Below are 23,058 nucleotides of genomic sequence, written 5' to 3'. Positions count from 1 at the left end.
AGAATTAGGGTTCCATTTGAGACGATACAAACCCTTCTAAACCATTTTATACACTAGAAGTGCATAGTGTGTAGTATGTCAATTGAAACACACCTATTGTTTAATTTATTCATCTTCTGTAAGCCTGTTATCCAGGTCTTGGTGTAGGGAGATTTGGTCCAGTCACAGAAACACAGGGCAAAAGGTGGAAGATTTTCACCAGTACATCACAGGGCACCATGCAATCACATTCACACCTTGGGGCAATATAATGTAGTAAATCCAACCTGCTGTTTTAAGGAGGTGGGATGATCCAAGGAACAAGCAGGGAACCCATACTGACATACAGAAGACCAATAGCTGGCAGCCTATGGTTTAAGAATTACCTAATAGCCTAAATGTTACCTCTGACAAACCACTGACACTGTACTTTCCTCCACCAGAAGTAAAAGGGGAAATTTCTAGGTAGCAAAAATGTTTTTTTTTTCAGCTTCTCCCTGGTTGGTTTTGCCACAGCGATCATCTGGTCCACATATTTGATTTGGCCCAAGTTTGACACCGGATAAAACCCTCCTATTTTATCCAGGCTTGGGACCGGTCCTGAGATTTAACCCCTCAGTGGCTGGGTTAGTTCCGTGCCTGGGAATTGATCCCAGGTCACTGCGATGAGAGATCAGGATCCTGCTGCTGGACCACCAAGGGACTTCTAAGTTGCAAAAACTATCGATTTAAAAAAGAAAGTCTCTAACTGACAGTAATTGTTAACTGGAATGATGGACTTCAGGGCCAGTTCAGACACCAATTCTCGATTTTAAGCCACACCCACTTCAGGTTTTGACCCGAATACAATCCACTAAATGGATACAGATAAAGATCTCACACCTACAGCGTAATCATGCTGTGTTTCTTCTTTTCTACTTCTTAATACTCTCATTTCTGAGTGGAAAAACATGTAAAAGCTGCCTCAAATTGCTTCCTCTGTCTGAGCACATGTTCTCATCCACAGCTGGTTTGGCGGGTGTAAACAAAGCTGGTGAGATCTTCTGATCGGCTCACCAACCCGGTGTAAGCCCAAGGCTAAATTCCATATTAAAGCATTTTTAATGGAAGGAAAAAGCTTGGGATCATTAGATAATAGATTCAGACTGGAAATAAATACCTAGTCATAAGACATGAATGTTAAGCTCATGGTTGTAAGAAACAATATTACAGATTGTTTTGGGAAACTTTTTCAGCAAGCAAATTATTAAGCAGTGGCAGTGTTTAATTGTTTGTGTGGGTGGGGAGGAGAGAGAAATGGGTGTCCCAAAGGGGTTGGATACATCAATTGTTGATTGGGTCAGTCAATAACAGGAGGGTACTTGGTACAGCCAAGCAGGGCATTTGTTCCAGGCACATTTTCACTTCCAAATTTGAGATAAATTTGTAACAAACAGCTCTCATTTCTCCTTCAGGCTTGCAGGCTGAGGGAAGAGGGAATTAAAATATGATGCGGTAAATTGGCTAGACTACTGGCAGTGTCATGCTGCTGTTGTTCGGTGATAAACTCCAGGGGATACAGCGTGCACCGTGTTACACATCTCACTTACATTCCTTCTAGGTATTTACTGCAAAGAAATATTTACTCCTAGTGGAAATGTGCTGGTAAGTATTAGTGTTCCTAAATTCTACATATTGGTACAACAGTATGAGACGATTCTTTCAAGCCGTATTGAAGTTATCCTGGATTTAGAACAGAGAGGTTTTTTTCTGTGGGGTCGTTGTTATTTTTTGCCGCACTTTGACAGGGATTTCTAGAGCGTAAAGGCACCGAGGACACAAACTCTTGACCATCTCCGTGCATGTTAATGAGGTCAGGAGCTTACACCATGCTGCAGGTTGCTCCCACACCCACATCGCTGATCTCTGATCTCTGATCCAGTGTCAGATTGATGTTCTTACAGTACTTATGTCTGTAGTCTCACTACCTTCAGGTAAAACAAAATAGATTATAGGTTATTGTGAAGTCAGTGAGGATTCCTGACCGGATGTCCAAGCAGAGATCAGGGCGCGAGTGCTAAACCATAATGAGCAGAACGTTAATGACGTTTTTCATGATTGCTGCTGAAATAAACGTCTCCAACTCCATTTATGGCTGCTTTTCTGTTTTGTTTTTTTTCTTTCTTTTTTTGCACAAGATACATACACAATAATACTCTGAACCATAACTAGTGTTGGTTAACTAACCTGCTATGTTTTACTTTTTATTTTTTTTAATCATCATTAATAAAGATGACATCAAGTTTACTTCAACATTATCAGCGAGGTTATTTGTCTCCGCTGTAGTTTTGGATGCTTCCCTACAAAGCATCTTTCCAATTCAGCATCTTCTCATATTCGCATCGCTAATGCGACTTTTAACCAGAAATCTGTCCTCGACGTTTGTTTATCTCACTTGTCTGCAAACCTGCGTTCTGTTTATCCAGGATGTGAAAAGAAGCTGATCAGGGAATCTGAACTAGGTTTTAGTTGCTTAAATAACACTAAATTCTACTGTAATTCTACTGTAAGTTGCCCTCAGCACCAACATCCTTGTAAAATATCACAATGTAACTGAATCAATCACACCCACACTACGTCATTCAGTCTAATCGTTAGAAACGTTGCGATGAAGATTCGTTAAGAAACAATATGTTTCTGATTGAAACCATGTGTCTTTTTTCCCAATAAACCTCCTGTTGATCTTCTCTCCTGCTTCTTGACGTCTGTTTTGCTTTTTATGATTGTTAAGATTTATTTGCTTTGCAGCATTTGAATTCTGCATGCTGTGTCCTCTGGCAACCTAAGTATCTGCTTTAAGCTGCTTTACGAGAAAGAAAGTACTTGCTCGATCAAAAAAAGCACCTGAAAAAACAACTGAAAATTGAACAATAAATATAGGCTGATTTTTCATTTCAAACCGCGTAAAGTTCTTTCACTGTATAATTTGCCGTAAAGTTCTTTCACTGTACAATTTGGACTTGTGCCGAATCAGGTGGCATTTTCCATTTTTAACCTTGAAATACTACCCTGAGTGGGAATCGATACGTTATTGATTTTCAATGCCGCATGATTTTCAACAACCTGATACTCTTCACCCGGGATATTTACCGATGCTGTAGTTCGAATGTTATGTAGTGACATCGGATGTATAACACAATTGCAGTTTTTGTGCAGTTTATTAATAAAAATTGGGACAGTTGGGACAAGAGATGTTGGAGTTTGATGTTGGAGCAAGTGGCGTTTGAAGTGTTTATTTGCAGGGCAGGCAAACAAATTCAGAACAGGAAACAGATGAACGTTCGGGCAATCGACAAACAAGAGCAGCAGCGAGGATCTAAAATACGATGAACAAATCCAAGACGTCATGATCCAGAACAAAATACTCTCTGCAAAGTCAGGCATCAAATCACCAATCAGTAGTTCACACCAGACTCAGAAACACAAGGGTTTAAATACACAAACTAAGGAAACATGAGGGAGACAACCAATGACAATACAGGGGAGTAGACATAGCATGAGCCGCAGTAACAACAAAAACACATGACGAACCTGGTATGTTAAGAAACGATCGTATTGAGACGCTAAGACATAATGGTGAAAATCTTCTCGTTATGAAAACCTAGTAGACTGTATCATTTTGTCTTTTCACAAGCATTATTATAAAAGGAACGTTCAGTTTGGCAAATTACATTTCAGATGGTAAATGAGTTGAATTAGCATTAGCTCCGCCCCCTTTTTTGCATTGTCCAACACTATAGACACTCCTCCATGTGCACATTCATTAACGTGAACTGGACAACTTGTGCTCATATATTGATACTAGACACACAGCTACACAGGGTGCACATTTACAAACGGTCATGCTGTGTTTTTTTTGGGCACATGGTCACTGCTGATGTCTGGAGATATTTGGTTGGTGGACGCTTTCGGATGCGTTCGATATCTGAAGGTGAGCTGATGGTGTTTAATACACACAAACAAACAAAATACACAAACAACATCAACAAACGATAAACGACAGTAGCCGTGTCTTATCCATGCCAGTGGTACTGCTGCGCTGAGAATGATCTGGTTATTGAGGATCCCATGGTGGTCGCTTAACATCAATGAACTGACAAATTCTACATAAAAGCAGATAAGCTACATACAGTATATATATATAGCAGATAATCTATATATATGTATGTGTGTGTGTGCGTTCGTTTGTCTGTGCATCCGTGTGTGTGTGTGTGTGGTGTGCTTTATATAATAAGAAACCATATCTGACGTGGCAGAGCAGTTGTGTAACAGGATCAGGTTGTTCAGTTAATGAAGCCGCAAAATGCATAACAAGCTCTGAACCAAGTTTAGAAGTTTCATAAACAGACAGAGTTGGATTCAGTATTAGCACATTAGCTAAGAGCTGTCTCCTGTGTTTTTACACACACACACACACACACACACACACACATATATATATATTCAGCCATTCCAGTAAAGTGGGTGCAGCAGTTTCCTGTATAACATTTCTACTTTCCTGTTTGGCTGATGCTTATAAATAATTGAGAAGGCTGTGAGGCTTTAGCAGGATGCCATGTATAGTTTATTTGGCAATGAGCCCATATTTCTTAGCCTGCTTTAGTGGTGGCACTACATAGATCCTGCTCGCTCTGCTCCCTCTGCTGGACCTTAGCTTAACCACTGCTTCCTGTCTGTGTGCACTGGGACCTATATTTTGATTGGAACATATATATGCTAATTATTACACCTGGGATTTTGTATTAAACTGAGCAGGTAACTGACTTTATGTTCTATAAAGTATATTGTGTCCGCTTCTGCAGTGCAGAGCACTTTGTAGATGCCACGCACAATTCGTTTGTCAATGGGAATTGAGCCCATAGGAGCCCATACGAGCACAACCAGGACATGGGTTCTACACAGTAGCATTCCTTTTCACTGGGGAAGTGTAAACCTTTTATCAGCATGTGGCATACATTTAAAGCTGTGTTCCTTTTTTAAAGACGTGTAAATTCTTTTTAAAGCTACGCTCTATCCACCTTTCCAAATGAGGTGCTTTTTGGAAAAGATTAAGGTCACTATTTCAGTGGCATCAAAAGGTGAGAGTGAGAGTGCAGCAGTGACCGTGACAGCAGTGGTATATCAGACGTCTCGTCACGAAGGTCGCTTTACGACACACAAACCTAGTCATTTCTCCAAATAGGTTTACACTTTGTATTATTTGTATTAATAATATGGTTATAATTTATTTGCATTTTGGTTGGAGGAATGTTTCATATCTCAATGTTAAACTTTAGTAAAGGTTCAGCTGTCAGAGGTTGGTCCTGTAGTGGGTTCTTTTCAGGAAGTAATACTGTCTAATATAAGGTACCAAACTGGTGCTTGGTGGGAATTTCTACCTGGGAAGCTGTGTATGAAATTGACGTGACATACGGCTAAGTACGGTGACCCATACTCAGAATTTGTTCTCAGCATTTAACCCATCCAAAGTGCACACACACAGCAGTGAACACACACACACCGTGAACACACACCCGGAGCAGTGGGCAGACATTTATGCTGCGGCGCCTGGGGAGCAGTTGGGAGGGGGTTCGGTGCCTTGCTCAAGGGCACCTCAGTCGTGGCCGGCCCGAGACTCGAACCCACAACCTTAGGGTTAGGAGTCAGATGGTGTACTGTTGCATCAGTAGTCCTTATTTTCCAAAAATATAGTGTACTATAGTCACATTTTCAAGTAAAAGGTTTTACTCTTTGCAAAGTGTAACAGTTTGACAGTTGACAGTTTGGTACCCTTAATCCCGAGGGTGTAGATGGGTGGATGATACGTTGTACAGATTATACAGGAATGTGAAACATGATCAAGTCACCTCAGTGCTGTGGACTTGAGCCTCCTGTGATCGTAATCATACTGAACATCAACACACTAGTCCAGTTACGACTTGATATTATACAGATACGGAAGAGTAGTGCTTCTATCCAGTGCCATTTAGAAGAGGACGGGTTCCACTTTGAAATCAGTATGAAATATAGTGAAAAATAGGTCAATCTGATTTTAACAGGCAAGCAGCAAATGGAGATACAAGTTGAAGGCGATGATGAAGTGCTCATAGAGAGTTTTGACCTATTGGTACATGGGAACTCCTAATTGTAGGAGTATTGCTTTGGGATTGTTGTTCCATCCTCCCTCGTTTTGAGGGAACGTTTAGGTTCATTATTGTGGAGTGTGTGTGTGCGTGTGTGCGCACGTCGGCGGTAGTGTGTGCGTGTGTGCGCACGTTGGCTGTAGTGTGTCTTCAGTGCGTGCGTGTGTGCGTACGTCGGCTGTAGTGTGTCTCCTGCGTGTGCGTGTGTGCGCACGTCGGCTTTAGTGTGTCTTCAGTGTGTGCGTACGTCGGCTGTAGAGTGTCTTCAGTGTGTGCGCACGTCGTGTGCGCGCTTGCGCGGAAAGATCCTCCTCTCCTGAGCCGCGCTGCTTCCAGCCTCCAGTCTCCAGTGTGTGTCAGTGTGAGTATGAGAGAGCGTGATATTGTGTGTGTGTGTGTGTGTGTGTGTGAGAGAGAGAGAGAGAGAGAGAGAGAGAGAGAGTCTGTGGAGCTGAGCGGAGCTGAGCGGAGCGGACAGACCGCGAGCTGCAGCTTCAGAGAGATTTAACCAGGCGCTCAGGAACGATCAAAGTGCCGAAGGGACATTAGTGCGCGCTCGGTTTTCTCCTCTCCGGACCATGTTCCTAGTGCAGTACACAGGTATGCTAGCAACTTTTTTATTCTTTTTCTTTTCTCCGCGCTACACATGCAGGGAGGTGCCCGCTGGAAGCAGCACAGAGAAGCGGATGAATGGAGACTAAACGGAGCGATCATCGACGCTGCTCCGGTGACTCCTAATGACGCAGAATGTGGCGATGCCAAATAATATCATGTGATACGATATGATACGATACGAAATATGAAACAATCGGCTTTTAAACAAACAAACAAACAAACAAAAAAACAAGAGTCGTTGTTCGTGCGCTCGAGCTTTTCCCACGCCTTTTGCCTGCCTTCATGGGGATTTCATTTAGTCGCAATTAGTCAAATCTGATCACAACTCTCACAGACAGACCTCAGCTTCATACAACACACACCTTCTTTCTGTTTACTGAATAGACTTTTGTGTTAAAGTGCTAATAGATTAGAGAGATGAAGAGAAGTCCGTTTATCCGCTTCACCTTTTTTTTGCAATAGTTTTTGGACACTACAGCATTGTGCAGCAGCATTAACAGTAGCAGCAGCAGCAGTAGGATGAAGTCTGGAACACTTTTACTTGTGTCATTAATCCAAAATCTTCTTCCAGATGCCGTTTAGTCATCAGAAACATTTCCACATCATACTCACACAACACATGCATCATGTACTCTCACTCATTTCAGTTTAGAAACCCATAAATCTCTTTCATTCCTGCAGGCAAAGTTTTATCTACCTAGATATGATTAGATATGATTCTCCATGTGTGTCTTGTCTAGCTTTTTATCCCCACTCTTGTGTAGACTTTATGTATTTTTGTCTACTGTTTGCAGTCTTGTATGTCTGGTCTTAGCTAAAAGAGAGCCAATAAATCCAAAAAACAATGCTCTTAGAAATAAAACTAGTGACTCTTTCTTGTCACTAGTGTTATCATCAATGTCTTTTGGATGTATCTTTAAGCTGGAAGTGTGAATATACAGTATATGTTCCAAAGAAAAGACTAATTAAGTACCCTGAAAGGTGTAAAATGTAAACTACATGTACGGATGGAAGTAAAAATAAGAAAGGACTAAAGTACAGAAGATGGTTCTGCTTTAACAACAAGGAAAAGTTCAGTTCTGTACCTTTGTTTTTTTTGACCGCTAACTGAATTGTGATGTTATTGTTATGATAATATTAGTTCAACTTTTGTTTAGTATGTGTTTTGGTATTCTGTTTGCATTTATGGTTTAAATAATCTATATTTAACAATTATAAATTTGGATCATCTGGAAGCAAGTACATGATCAGAGTGTATTATTATTAGTAGTGGTAGTAGTGGTACTAGTAGTAGTGGTGTTGTTTTGTAGTCGTTGTAATGTTATTACTGTTAGTAGTAATTGTTGTCGTCGTTGTTGTTGTTATAGGAAGGTACGTATCTTTCTCTCAGCCTGTAGTGAACACACTGTTGCCTCTTTACACTCACTGAAAGCTGTGACCGCTCTGTACACTTATATACAGAGCCACGCTTTGCTGTTGCAGTACATTTAACAGATGGAGCTCTGTTGTAAATCTTTGTGCAGCCTGCAGAGCATTGCTGATTTAAATAGCGCTGCAGAACAGACAGTTTGTGAGACATTTGTCAAAATCCTTTCTGCATTTTTTTTTCTTCACTCAATCTAGGCCATATAACTGCGAGTCAAGATGCAGAGAGTCATATATATATATATATGATGCTTTTGTGTTTCTTTGTCACCGGTTCGGCGATAAAAGCCAAGAGCGAAAAGCAGACAGGATCGTTTGTTGTAGCCGCTGGAGAGAGCAGTGGCAAAGGGGAATGCTATTCTCGCTCTACCCTCGCTCTGCAACCGCTATCAGGCCAATTAGCTCAGTCCGCTGACACACTCGTGCCTGTGATGCAGCATGGCATTTTATCAGCCTAATATAAATGACACTTGCAGCAGGAGCTCATTCAGAACGAGCAGGGAGGATTAAATGTTACAACCTCGTAACCTGGCATTGAATTTGCAAAGAGTTATGGGAGACGTTTCAGAGAGTGTGTCTGAGAAAACTCCACTGGTGATTGAAAAAAAACTAAATAAATAAATAAATAAAAATCTTTTCTAAACTCAGACTTTACCAAACAAATCAGGTCTCATTCAGGATTCTTCCAGAATGAAACGAGGAGCGGATAAAAATGATAAAACAGATATAACTCGCGGATGGAGGCTCAGAGCTTTCAGATTGCACAATACAGACAGTCCCGGACATTTTTTCCGAGCAGAGCGTCGGAGAAGGAATGAAATGAAAAAGAAAAGGAATGGAATAAAAATGCATTTTCACAGAGAGGACAGCAGTGATTCAGGCCTAAAAGTCAGTAATGGGTTTGGAGATGAAGAGTGGAGGAGTGTGGAGGGGTAATATCTGCAGATGGAGCAAAGATCTGTGCGATTTCAAGCTCTGAGTTATTGTCCGCTCTAACAACTGATCTGAAAATCTAATCCTGAGAAATTTACCGGTTTATGAGATGAGAAGTTTGAAATGATGCTTGAAAAAAAATAAAAGAACGGCTCGGATTTAGAAAAGCATTTCAAAAGAAATCTGGGGCTCATTTTGGGTAATAGAGTTACGTCAGGAGACGGTTCTTGGGAATTTAGTGTGAAATGAGTCCAGCATGATCGAAATCAAAATCAGATCGATTTTATTGGCCAAGTAAAAAATCACTAACCAGAAGAATCTGACTTGGCAGATATTCACTGACGTGCTAATTCTCTACCAAACTGAAATGGAATCGTAATAATAATAATAATACAGAAATGTGAAATGACGCAGCGTCTCAGACATGTTTGACGTATAAGATATATTAAAAACTCATCTGTTTTTGAGTCTTAACTTCCCTGGGGAAATAAATCGAATGTTTCGACGTTAGATCCGTCTCAGATGCTTGAGACGTCAGGTGTTTCGTGTCTCTTGTAAGTTTTTACCACTTATTTATCGGTATGTCTTTTTTAGATTTCCATCTAAAGACCTACTTTGTTCAGAATTCTTAGTAAGCAGTTTTTTATTATTATTATTATTATTATTATTATTGTTATTATTATTATTTTAAATATCCAGTCCATGCAGCTGATGTCATTTATTTATGTTTTTAAATAAACATTAGCTTTCCGCTGAGCTGCAAGGAGACCTCAAGGTCAGGACCAAGTTTTCTATAAATGTCCTAAATAATGCGTTTAGGAAGAGCACCAAGTCTTCTCCCGGTATGTCAGATATGAGCCGAGTTGCCGTTTTCTCTCGACATATTAGAAGACCTTAGACTAGTCTTCACTGAGTCTAGCATTAGAGCTGTATAATAACATTAGTTCTGCACAGTATTGCCTTAAATCCCTGTATTTCAATTCAATTCAGTTCAATTTAATTCAATTCAATTCAAGTTTATTTGTATAGCGCTTTTTACAGTGGGCATTGTCTCAAAACAGCTTTACAGAACATAAACATAGAGCAGAAGGTAAACATAAGGAACATAATGCACATTTCATCAACATCCCGATTCTTTAAATACGGTGTAGCACCTCTTCAGCTAATTAATACAGCATGGCTAGAATAGTGTTTCGTACCTGCATTAGTGAACAGTATCATGGTGTTAGCATTGCACTGAGGTTGTTTGAACAAAAAAATGTGTCTAAGTTTGTCTAACATACAAATACGAATAAATAAATAAATAAATACATTTAGGTATTTTAACAACAATAATAATAATAATAATAATAATCATCATCATCATCGTCATCATAGATAGCCAACTTGTCTTAAGGATATTAAATATAGAATATTCAGCAAAGTTGCTGAGTTTTCCTTTATTTTTCGATGCAGCTGCACTTTTTTCCTCTGTAATCGACGTTTTTGTACTAATCCCGCTTTCCACACAGATTCTCTGCGATTTGTGGCATGTCATCTGTCACAGAGAGGTTTCACTTTCTGTCCTTCTTTGTGGTCTCTCATTGAAATCCTCAAGATTTTCTCTTTCTGTAAAACAGCATAGAAATTACACCTAGATACTAAAGACTTGGACTTAAATGTGCCCTGCCACACGTATTTCATTACTTTTGTGGTAATGTCTGAAGTTTATCATGGACTCTGTAACATTTATTTGTGGAAAAAACGCCTTGGTTACCTTGTTTCAAGCCATTCTAGTGTGGTATAGAAAGCCTGCAGGAAGACTCAGCTCCATTTGCGACAGTTCTCATGAATATTCAAATGAGCTATGCTGCTTGGCTCCGATTGGCTAACCGCTAGGATATGAAAGCATGACTATTCATTCACCCAGCGCAATAAGTAGCCTAGGCTAGAGGAAATATGTTTACAATCACCTTGAATTGCGGCAGAATGGCTTCTTCACAAGCCCGTTGACGTTCAGCCATCCTTGCTGTATAGGAAATTCACTGAGCTACACGAATTCTGGGGGCGCGGTCTCAAGTGGGAGAGCTCATGAATAGTAATGAGCTCAATCATTACGACGTCACACTGACCAGTTTTTCCAACTGACCTGATTTCTCCCCTTATTTCTTTTAAGTGGCTAGAACTGACCGGGGAGGTAACAGTTCGTTTTCACATTCGCGACACAACACAAACACATATGGACCTAACACATCTCAAAAAATACAAGTAAAAACGGTTTTGTGTGGAAAGGCACCTTTAAGATTTGCTGCTGTTATCATAAAAACTGTCCATATCCCAGACCTTATTGACTGTCTGCTCACACTAACATCCTTACAGCACTCTCAGTATTGTCCGACTTTACAGTGTAGACTAGTAGAAGAGCAATGATTTACTTTCTCACTATCCCGTGTCACTCAGAAGGAGTTGGCTTCTGTTTGGATTCTTCTTCCTCTCAATGGGCCTCTTCAATCTGGTAAAGTTGTGTGAACATGTTTGTGTAATCCAAACCAAGCTAAAAGTTTCCACCGACTAAATTCTAAACTTCAGGATCCTTTTCTGCTGGAGGCAGGTGACGTTTGGGACGTCTGACAATGAACAAGCGGATATCACTGATCAGGAAGTCTTCAGACTACAGAGGATTACAGATTACAAATCTCAACATCAGGTCTCAAACCAAGAGTACGGTCACACATCTAAAAAAACAGGGCAAACGGAATGAGACCAGTTTATTACTAGATTACTAGACTTATTTATTAACTACATGAAGATCAACACTATATCTTGAGCTGTATCTTTTATCATGAAGATAAAAGATACAGCTCATTTACATGTAGCCCACAAAACTCCATATATGGTAACGAGCACAGACAGATGGGAGCATAAAATGAGCAATCTGGGTAAAGGCTGGAAAAGAGGAGTGAATTTTATATCAGATGCTAATTTCTATCATTTATATATAACAATAATAATAATAATTATAATATAATTATTATTATTAAGAAGAAGAAGAAATCTGCAGTCATCTAAGGGGTTTGTTTAGCTTATAGCTTATGGCTCAGCCCGTCATAATTTTTTTCTGTTGTCATAAATAACGTGTCTGCATTGCCTTACCTTATATATACAGTATGTATATATATATATATATATATATATATATATATATATATATATATATATATATATATATATACACACACACACATACATACATACATACATACATTATATATATATATATATATATATATATATATATATATATATATATATATATATATATATATATATATATATATATAATATATATAGGATGTGTTTTTGATAGACACCCCAAAGCACTTCTGTGAGTCACTCTGGATAAAAGCATCTGCTAAACCCTATAAACCAGCGGTCCCCAACCACCAGGCCATGGACTGGTCCCAGTCCGTGGGTCATTTGCTACTGGGACGTACAGAAAGAATAAATAGTTTTTTTTGTTGTTTTTTATCGACTATCACTCTGAAAGATTCACAGAAGATTTTCTTTTAATAACATTCGTCTCTTTTTCTTGACGTGCTTGATGCGTACCTGTTTCAGTGAGGTGATACCAAAAATAAAGTCCACAATCTAGCTAAATTGAGTAAAAAACAAACGTCTTTGGAGAGCTACTTTGCTACCTTGAGCAAAGATGAGACAAAACAAGAGCCCACGACTGCCGTGAAAAAGAAAGCTACATTTAATAGAAAATATCAGAGTCGTACTTGAAATACGGGTTTATTCCGACAGGTGATTCTGATGCACCGAGTCCTCTCTGCATATTATGTAGCAATAGGCTGTCAAATGAGGCATTGAAGCCTTTAAAACTGCTTCAGCACATGGAGACCAAGCATCCTGCATTAGAAGACAAGCATTAAAGGACAAGTGAACTGGAATGACAGAATCAATTATTGAAGCTCACCACATCAACAAACATGAGTGTGCTAAGTCCTCCAAATCCTTATGTTAGATTTTTTTGTGTATACAATATCGCTTGTGTAAACACTTCTCCGGATAAAAGAGGCCGAAGGATTCTTTCTCATGTCACGATTTTTATAGGTTGTTACTTTTTCTGCTATTTTATTTGATCAGTTCTGTAGCGTTAGAGCTGTTAGAGTGTAATCGCTTTCAAAACAACAAACGAATAAATAAAGAGCGATGTTTATCTCACAGACTTTTTTTTTCTCACATACATCAAGTCTCGATTGGAAAAGGATGTGAGGCTGGATCGACAGACCTTTTGTTTATTTATTCAGTCCCTTCGTCTGTCAGAGAGAAACGTTGCGGTGGTGCTGTTCCATCTGTTCAGTCGGACACAGAGGAGTCAGCTGTAACACTATTGCGACGTTAGTGTTTTTATTGCTTTTGGGTGCATCTGCGAGCTGTCATGCTGTCGCTTCAGAATAGAGCTTTCTGTCTATTTGATAGTGAGTTTCGTATTTATTTTCAAAATGATTTATATATAGAAATAAAAAGAAAAGTAATAATAATAATAGTAATAATTCTAAGCTGTACATTTCTGTAAGCCTCAGGGCTTCTGTCTATATGAACCCTCTTGTGGAGTCTGGTTATGTGATAAAAACCCTCTGAGTGGCCAGTTATTTTATCAGGAATGATTTAGCTGAAATAAGACCGCTGGCCTCTCCCCGGGTGAGCCATGCCTTTTGGGTTCAAGTATCCGTGACAAGAGCCTTTCAGACAGAAAGTGGAAGTGAAAAGGGAGACAGGAAGCCGTCAAACTCCTTCCAGCTGGCCAGGCCTTATTATCTTTAGGCTAAAGTAAGCAACCAGGGAGAGGGAGCCGCATTCTCGGCCGTGCTAAAAAAGTAACGTTGACAGCTCCTTGTTGAAGCTGGTGCAGGAAAGGATAGGTTTAGCTGTCATACTGTCTAATGGACAAAACAGACTGTGGATCAAATATGAAAAAAAAAAAAGTTACAGTATACAATATATCAGCATAATATATACTGCATATTACTGCTATAGTGTAGGGGAGATCAGATTCTTTGCAGCTGGTGTATATTTCACTGTGGAGTCATACTGGGTTTACTGGATGTTTCACCCCAGAAAGTTCGGTACGTCGAGATACTGTTTTACTTAAAAATAGAAAATCAGCCGCAAGCATCGGCCCCCGGTTCATGGAATAAAAATGATGTGTCTGATCTAAACATCGTTGCCAACTCCTTTCCGAGCAAAAGTGCTTCCAAATTCGCTGGAATTTCTTGGATCTACATTGGTCATTTAGATATAAAAAATGAAGTACAATTTTTCTGAAGAAGAATAGAATCGAATTGAATCTGTTCTAATGTCTGTAAATATAATATAGAAAGTAACTATTTGCATATTTACAAATTGTTATTAATTTCTATTAATTTCTATTCTAAGAAAAGATGTCTAAATAAAGCTGTTGGTGAGTAGGTAGTAATGGCTAAAGATGGAATAACACTTGTGAGGAGAGTTGGATGGGGTGTAGTATTGTGATTGGGCTTTTGGTAACACTGTGGGTCAGTGTTTGGTTTTTGGGATGAATGGTGGTCAGTGACTGTTCATTAGGGTCAGTGGTGGTCAGTAATTGGGCATTAGGGTCAGTGGTGGTCTGTGATTGGTTGTTAGGGTCAATAGTGATCAGTGATTGGGCATTAGGATCAGTGGTGGTCACTGATTTGTTGTTAGGGTCAGTGGTGGTCAGTGATTGGTTGTTAGGGTCAATAGTGATCAGTGATTGGGCATTAGGATCAGTGGTGGTCACTGATTTGTTGTTAAGGTCAGTGGTGGTCAGTGATTGGTTGTTAGGGTCAATAGTGATCAGTGATTGGGCATTAGGATCAGTGGTGGTCACTGATTTGTTGTTAGGGTCAGTGGTGGTCAGTGATTGGTTGTTAGGGTCAATAGTGATCAGTGATTGGGCATTAGGATCAGTGGTGGTCACTGATTTGTTGTTAGGGTCAGTGGTGGTCAGTGATTGGTTGTTAGGGTCAATAGTGATCAGTGATTGGGCATTAGGATCAGTGGTGGTCACTGATTTGTTGTTAGGGTCAGTGGTGGTCAGTGATTGGTCGTTAGGGTCAATAGTGATCAGTGATTGGGCATTAGGATCAGTGGTGGTCACTGATTTGTGGTTAGGGTCAGTGGTGGTCAGTGATTGGATGGTAGGATCAGTGGTGATTTATGATTGCCCATTATTTTCAGTTTGGTCATTGGGATCAATGGTGAGTGGGCATTAGGAACATTGAAGACAGATCACTAATTGGTTGATGTTAGGAAAGAAATGTTTTCACTCGGCACAATTGTACCCTCTACGCCATTAGACACGCTAACAGGGTGCAAATAGTCATCAAATCTAGTGGCAGCTTCAGAAAGTTGGCAGTGCTGGTTATGTCTATAAAATATATACATCCAGCTGATAAAATCTATTTAATGAGCCTGGCCTCTCTGTGAACCAGAACCTAATAACATATTAAGGGCTTGATTTACTAAAATCCTAACTCAGGAGGGCTAAACTGCTTGCATACTCAGTGGGCATGTTTATGATTTCTAAAGAATAATTTTGAGAATGAGGTCATGTGCAAAATAGACAAAGGAAACATTATAATGAGGCTTTTGGGTTGTGTGATAATTAGTCTTGATAGCTGCAGTAATTTTGGATCAAGAGACCCCTGGAGGAGAAAACTGAACTTCAACCTAATAGGCATAATTACTTATCAAGTGTTACACTGGGGAAAAAAAAAGGCCCTGAGATGTGTTGGGGAAAAAAACACCAAAAATAAAAAATACAAGTGTTGACATGAATGGCCATTTTGTGTAGAATTATGACCCAAAACGCTTTAGCTTTATTTATGTTGCTTTTAATTCATTTATCAGGCATGTGCTCTTTGAATACCAGCAAACATCTAGCAAATATCTAACACGAAACCAAATGCTACGACTCTGTAGAGACGAGACGAGGTACAATATCACTGTCGCAGCACAGAAGTGTCAAAAAGAGACAAAGTGCACCCAAGGTTGTTTTTTTTTAAGTTATTTATTTATTTATTCCTGTTGCTGTTGTGACATTTTTCCTGCTAGCCACCAGATCTGCCCAAGAAAACAATTGGAAACAGTGCAACACATTCTGTAATGGATCACTCAGGGGACTCTGTTGGCCAGTATCATTCAGAATCCACACAAGGAAGCAACCAGGCTTCTCAGAGATAATAGGAGAGATTGCATGTCTCCTTGTGTTTCTCCATAATGTTATAAACTGAAGCGAAATTGCCTTTTCTTTTATGGCTCAGTGATGTCCCAGGTTTGCTAAGCATGTTTGGTGGCTACGTTGCATTTATTTATAGGACCCTGTGGAGTTTTTAATGTGATTCAGAAATGCCTCTACATACGACAGAGGTTTAATACACAACGATGCTAGATCCTTTTTTGTGCCGCTTCACATTTGTGTGGGTGATGATAATGAAACGGACTGCGATTGGGCTGTTGATGAGGAGCATCCTACAGTATAACTTTTATCGTTAATAACACGTCTCCAAGTCCAGTGTTAATGATCCTTGCTTTCAGGTGTGCATCGGTTGCTTGTCCTGGGAAATCATCGCTAAACTTTACACAAATGCAACACCAGCATGAATACAATTTATACACTGACTGGCTAGTTGTCCAGTTTCAGTCAGTCTGTTTCTGTTTCCTTTTCCGTCTCTGATTCCTGCTCTCGGCCGACAGGAGAGCAACCTGATGCGGTCTTCTGCTCTTGTAGCTCGTCCGTCTTAAACTTTGTGCATTCTGAGATGCTTTTCTGCTCAACACGTTTGTAAAGCGATGTTGTGAATTTCCAGACTCTTCTCTCATCAATAAGATGCCTCTGACCACAGAGCCTGCGTTCACTAAAGGTTTTTATTCTCTGTTTTTCCCACCATTTAGAGAATGTTGTGTGTAAAAACTTTTTTTGCTTAACCCTTGTATGGTGTTCGTATTTTTGTTACTCAGCCAGTGTTCGTGGGTCTGGTCGACCCGCTGGATTTTTGGGTTTTTAATTCAACACAATCAAAGATTTTATGTTAAAATACTCTACAGATGTTTACTTCATCCCAATTACAAGCAATATAAACAGCATTTATGGTTAATATTTGTCCTTTACCTTTACTACATCACATTTTTTAATTAAAGTGCTACTCGTTTTTTTGTTGTTTTTTTAATAAAATATAATAAAAAAAGAAAATCAACAAATTTAAAAGGAAGCAAAGTTTTTCAAAACTATTGATGTTTATGAATATGGGTCCCACAGACCCGAACAACATACAAGGGTTAATAGGGTTTAGTAGGCTCTTAGACACTACTAAACCCTACTAAACCCTAACCAATGTCGCTATAAAATGTTGGATTGATTAATTATCTTATATTTTGGTAAGTACATTTCAAGTTCGAGGATGACTCGGCTCTGATCTTCTACCTTCAGATTCACACAGGTATGCAGATGAAAGGTTGGCTCAAGGTTTTAGAGAATAACTAACCATCTGAATCACAAGTTGTTCTCTAATCTCAATCTAGCTGCCAGCAATCCGTTGATCAGTTTCTCTGATGCATTTGAGTCATTTTTATTTTTTTTTTTCTTTCAGCTGTTGCTTTTAAACATCAGAACCAAAGGCTGGTGAAGTGAGCAGTTCAGACTAAGCCATAGACTTGAACACAGGTTATTGTTGTAGCTGTTGTTGTTGTCGAAGCATGTCTCGATATCACACGAGTTGAAACATGGTACAAACCTAATTAGAGTAGGACTGTGTAGATTACAGTGTGCTCAGTTCAACACGGTGTGTTACTGTGATATAAACAGTAGCACTGTATGTTTTATTTACACAGACTCTCAGGGTGAGTCCAAGGATTATGTACAAACCTACAGTATCTAGGTGAGATTATCCACTGAAGAAAGAGGGAGATTTGGACCTAAGTCTTAAGGCTACAACAGATTGTGAGTCGCAAGAGAAGAAATCCTCAAGCAGGAGCACATTTATAGAGTAACCAGAGCAATGTCTGAGCTGAGCGCTGCAAGCGTCAGAGGATTTTTCCATTGGCTTTTGGATTATCGCAGAAAAAATAAGCCAACAATATTTGAACAAGTTTTGTTCATTAAGAGCATCTTCACAAATGAAGTACATCAGAAGTGATAAGCTATAAGCGGTTAAACAAGTAATTGTGTGCACATCCTACCTTCTGTCAGGTGCAGGACAAAATAAACTACTAAAGTGAAAAAAATTTAATGTCGCAACACTGTTTATAACACCATTTGCCTGAAGAAGACCCAATAGGGTCGAAACGTTGCCTTTTATTACGTAAATATGGGGAACACATTTGTTAAAGGGATATATAGGTCACAATCAACTGACCCACCCTTTGATTGCAATTAGCTTGATTTGGTCTAAACAAGCCTAATAGCCTCACCCTTTATTCAATTAGGAGAACAAAACAAAATAGAAAAGCTATAACCGGCCCACACCACACACAGGCGCTTGACTTTAAAGTCACCACCACCAAGCTTTTCACTCTGTCAGGCTTTATATTGATAAATCTACAAGATGGAAAGTTGGAGTTGGAAGTTTGCAAGAGCATGTTATTAGTATAAACACTACAAGGCTGTTGTAGACGAGTTTCCTGTTCGGCGTGATGGCGTTTAACGTCCCCGGCAAACACTGCAGTCCCGTGTAGCCTCCTTCTAGCAACCACCTTTTTTTAAGACACATAAAGGCTTTAAAAATCACAGGTGAGGTATGTATTTTATGTCCCAGAATAAAATGGGAAAATATCTTGAGTTAACCACAAAATCTAATTACAGCATTGAAATAATAATAATAAAAAAAAAACATTCACTTCAGGACAACGGATTTAGAAGGGCAGTGGGTTTAGGACTCGTTCCTTAAGCACTGTATTACCTCAAAAAAAACAAAAGTTACAATTCAGAGTTCTACACTTGCTAAATTTATTAGTAATGAAGGTTTGTGTTGATGTTTGTGAGTGCTAGTGTAGACAAAAAGAACAGAATTCTAACCGTCTAACATCATGAGGGAACATCAACCGTCACGGAAAAGTAAACTGTTTAACAATAGTTTATACTGACAAAGGATTGAATCAACCAAAGTTGCAGAGCGTCTGCTTTATTGGTAACAACAACCTTATAATTTGTGAACACAGAGTCATTATTTCATCAGCTGAAGGCTCCGTTTTATATGTTGACCTTAGATTAGATGTTCTAAAAAAAAAAATAAATAAATAAAAATTGCTTAGTACTTTTCCATTGAGCTTCAAGGAGTGATTTGCATAAACACACAACCACACCAGATTCCACCCCACAGGAATAAACACACTCCGGAGAAGGATGCAAATACCGGCTGGAATCTGAAGGAATGAATAAACTCAGTGTGCGACTTCAGGTCACAGGACGTCAAAGGAAGGTCTGTGTGCGCATGTTCGCCGCCTTTCAGAGGCGCCTGGAAGTAAGCGCCGAGCAGAGTTAAAACTAAAAACTGATTTACTGGAACCCTAAGCGTAAATAGTGCTACAATTAGTTAAACGTTTTTTTTTTCTGTTTGAACGGGCGCGTGTCGGTTTTGTGCTGGACAAAGACGGCAAGTCAAAAGCTGATTTAGTGCTCGCTTTACCTCGACTTTAGTGCTATGTCTATTTTTACCAGAGGAACGCATGCTGAGATGATGAGCCAGTAAATCAGCGTCCGTAAATGAAAAAGGTCAGCCTCGGAGCACGTTGGCGAGCTGAAGGTCGTTTTTTAGTTGTTTTGTTGTTAAAATTTTCCCACCAGCTTCCATGAATTGTACTGTATCTTGACTTGTGGGACACTTGTTTGCCATATGTTACACACTTGAACATTTTCCTTTCTTTAGATCCGCAGTGTTAAATGAGAAATGTTAGCAGATGGTTGTAGCAGAGACGGGTTAGAAGTTGTTACTTCTTTCATGTAGGCTTTAAGAGTTATGCCAGTTTACAGACAGTTTTTAGTCCGAAATCTACAAAAAGAAAGCGTGCAGATTGAAATCAGGAAGATGTCAGTTTATTGCAGGACAATGTGTCTGGAAAACTTCTGCCTGATATCCTTTTCCATTTCACCACATACACACGCAGCCTTGATGGTGACCGCGTGATGAAGCGTATATTATTCACTTGTCAATTACGCAGCGACCGGAGCTCCATCCACACCCTCTTAATGTTGGGCTGAAGCACAAGGCAGTCATGTATCTCATACGGCTCGAGCAATCTGTCTAGCTTAGCCCGTGCAGGAAAAGTGCTGCGTCTCAGCAGGACCTGGTTATTCAGGCCGCGGCCACCACAGCAAACTGGAGCAAGGTGCCAGCAAAGAAAGCCGGGCAGGGAGGGAACACTGATTGGTTTCTTTCTATCTTGCCGTTCTTGCTTGGGAAAACGAGGCCTTAAAGCTAATCTTCCTGTCAGCGTCTTGTCAGCCAGTCCGTCACTTGTCTTGCACACACCACATCCCCACGTCCCTCCCCTGCCAGTGTTGACAGGAGAATCCGGCTTACATCCAGGCTACAGCACCCAGAGCCCCAGGACTGAATTACCAACAATTGTGAACATCACCTTCCATCACAAGCGACGCAACGGTGGTGGTTTCATTCTACTGCTTGATCTTTTACGCAGTGACACAAGCGAAACTTTTAAAACTTGTTTGTTTTGTTTACTTCTTTTTTTTTTTTAGAGGTCAAAGATACCCAATGCTTAGCACAACATCAAGACAGATGCTGCCAACAGCTGACTGAACATCATGGCACTGAACATAGCCATTACACTAGAGAGGTAATTGGACCCACAAATCAGCAGATGGCTACAGGTTTATAGTGTGGCACAGTTTTATGACCCAATATCTCCTGCTTGCTCGGGAGTCCGTCATGGCCGCGTTGATGCTGACAACGCTTAGTACACACTCAAGTTTTTACCCCCTCAAGGACCTTTTCAGTCTCTGTGCTACAAAGTAGAACATAACTTGTGTTTCCCAAAATACCATTAAAGGTTGATGGGATGATGTTGGCTTTTCTTCCAGTTTGTACATGGAGAGTGTTATGCAGAGTAGTTTACACTCATGACATGATCACAATGGTGCATTTCTTATACTTTAGCATCATATCACATGCTTTGTACAGTCACAGAATCCCTGCATATTGTTTACACAGTAGCTGCAACTACTTTAAGGTTTATTCATGGATAGTGTGGAACAGCAGATTATGAAGAGCTACTGTAAGAGTAATTGTTAATTCCGGGTTAAGAAAAAAGTTAAATGTGGGAAAAGATAATCTAGGATTCTGTTTCGACAGAGTTAAATGTGGAAATGTGAAAAAAACTACTTTTTACTCCGTGAATTGGACTGAATATCTTTTTTTACTTTTATTTTTTGTGTACCGAGTCCTCTCGTATCACTCAGCCAACAGTGAAGGTCAATAAAAAGGGACTCACAGGAAAGCTTGTGTGGATGACAAGACTGACAACCGTGGCACTCCTTCTGTCCGGCTTTTCAAAGACGCACTCCCTCATTTGTCCTTCATCCTTTTTTTTTTCTTTCCCTTCCTTCGATGGACAGCATAGTCAGCGAGAAAAAAGGGGAAATGCGAGGATTAATTGTTTTCTACAGGTAAGCGGGGCACTGCCAATGGCCTCCTTATTTGAATCCTGTCAAGCTTCCATATGCTCGATGAAATCTGTTCCTCTTCTCCCGGAGTGTTCGTGTGTTCAGCCAAGCAGCGCTGCATTAAGACAGGTCTGGGCCGAGCTCCAGGAGCACCACAGAGTTGTCAGCATCCCAGCATCCTCTGCACATTCATCTTGTCTGCAGTGCTTTCCTCAGGAAAAAGAGCCTCTCCTTGGTTCTTGAGTCTGCATTCTCTGTAATTAAGGATGTTTTCATACTTGCCTTAATTATCCAGACTTGAGTATGTACTGAGATTTCAGTATGTTTGGTCTGGGGTGAGAGCAGTTTTCTGAATCAGGGGAAGGTGTGGCACCAGTTTAACCCTTTGTACCAGTACACTCTTGTTAAAGTTAGCCGTCGGAATGGAAATCGACTTATCTGACCTTTTCAGTCAGCGTAAACGGAAATAAAATTAGTCAGGACTCTTTGCTTTTCAGTGAGAGACGTGTGCTTTTCCCTTTGTTCGATAACCTTACACAGTATTTTAGTGATGATGCATCAGGATCCGCCAAACCATGACATCATTAATTCCTTTCAAACAACAGCAACACCTATAACCCAAGTTTTATTCCTTCTTACCTTTTCTTCTTTCTTACTTAATAAGAACAAATTGACGTTCATGTTCTCTTCTATTTTGATTTCAGACGCGACAGATGTGATGTCGAAAGCCGCGAATGCGATCAGAAGGAATTTGTGTGTGTGAAAACAAATCATCCTGGGAATCTATCATGCGTCCGGACTTGACACAAGTGTGAAATTGCACTGAAGGTGTCTGTAAAATCATTCACTGCTTCAAAGAAAAAAAAAAATCTTAATAGATGTTCTTTTTTTTTCCTTTTGGAAACACCTATATATATATATATATATATATATATATATATATATATATATATATATATATATATATATATATTTCTTCTCCTTGGAGCTTGGAGTTTAAAGAGGTCATGTGATGTGTGTGAACCCTCCAGGCTTGCTGGAGTTTGAATGTATTTTAAACTTAAAATAGTCTTGTAATTATGGTTGGAGTCTTCTCAGATCTCTAACTCATCACGCCACATGTATTTTGCCTATTATAGGTCAGAAAGCGCTCCACATCTCACTGTAAAGTACAGCATGCTTAGTGCAGATGTAAGTCAGTTTGTGTTATCCGTCACACAAGCTCGCTGGAAATAAAGCGATTATAGCAAGTGAAATAAGTATTGATCTTCAACAAGCACA

At 39.7% G+C, this 23,058-nt stretch overlaps 1 protein-coding gene across 9 annotated transcripts in view; it reads left to right on the top strand.

Annotated features, from left to right (window-relative positions):
* Positions 1-23,058, top strand: part of enox2 (ecto-NOX disulfide-thiol exchanger 2) — a 247,092-nt gene that overhangs the window by 60,177 nt on the left and 163,857 nt on the right. Inside the window, exon 1 of one of the 9 annotated variants that reach the window (XM_060887125.1) lies at positions 6,556-6,740. The exons of 7 other annotated variants lie outside the window; for them this stretch is intronic. In XM_060887125.1, the coding sequence (XP_060743108.1) occupies positions 6,719-6,740 (22 nt within the window). In that variant the 5' untranslated portion in view covers positions 6,556-6,718. Of the gene's footprint in view, positions 1-6,555; positions 6,741-23,058 lie in introns of those variants that run through there. One more of the 9 variants, XM_060887129.1, reaches the window with a different exon arrangement.

The sequence above is a fragment of the Tachysurus vachellii genome, chromosome 14, assembly GCF_030014155.1.
Source record: "Tachysurus vachellii isolate PV-2020 chromosome 14, HZAU_Pvac_v1, whole genome shotgun sequence".
NCBI classification, from domain to species: Eukaryota; Metazoa; Chordata; class Actinopteri; order Siluriformes; family Bagridae; genus Tachysurus; species Tachysurus vachellii.
The sequence above is the reverse complement of the archived record's forward strand: the minus strand, read 5'-3'. Positions and strand labels throughout refer to the sequence as shown.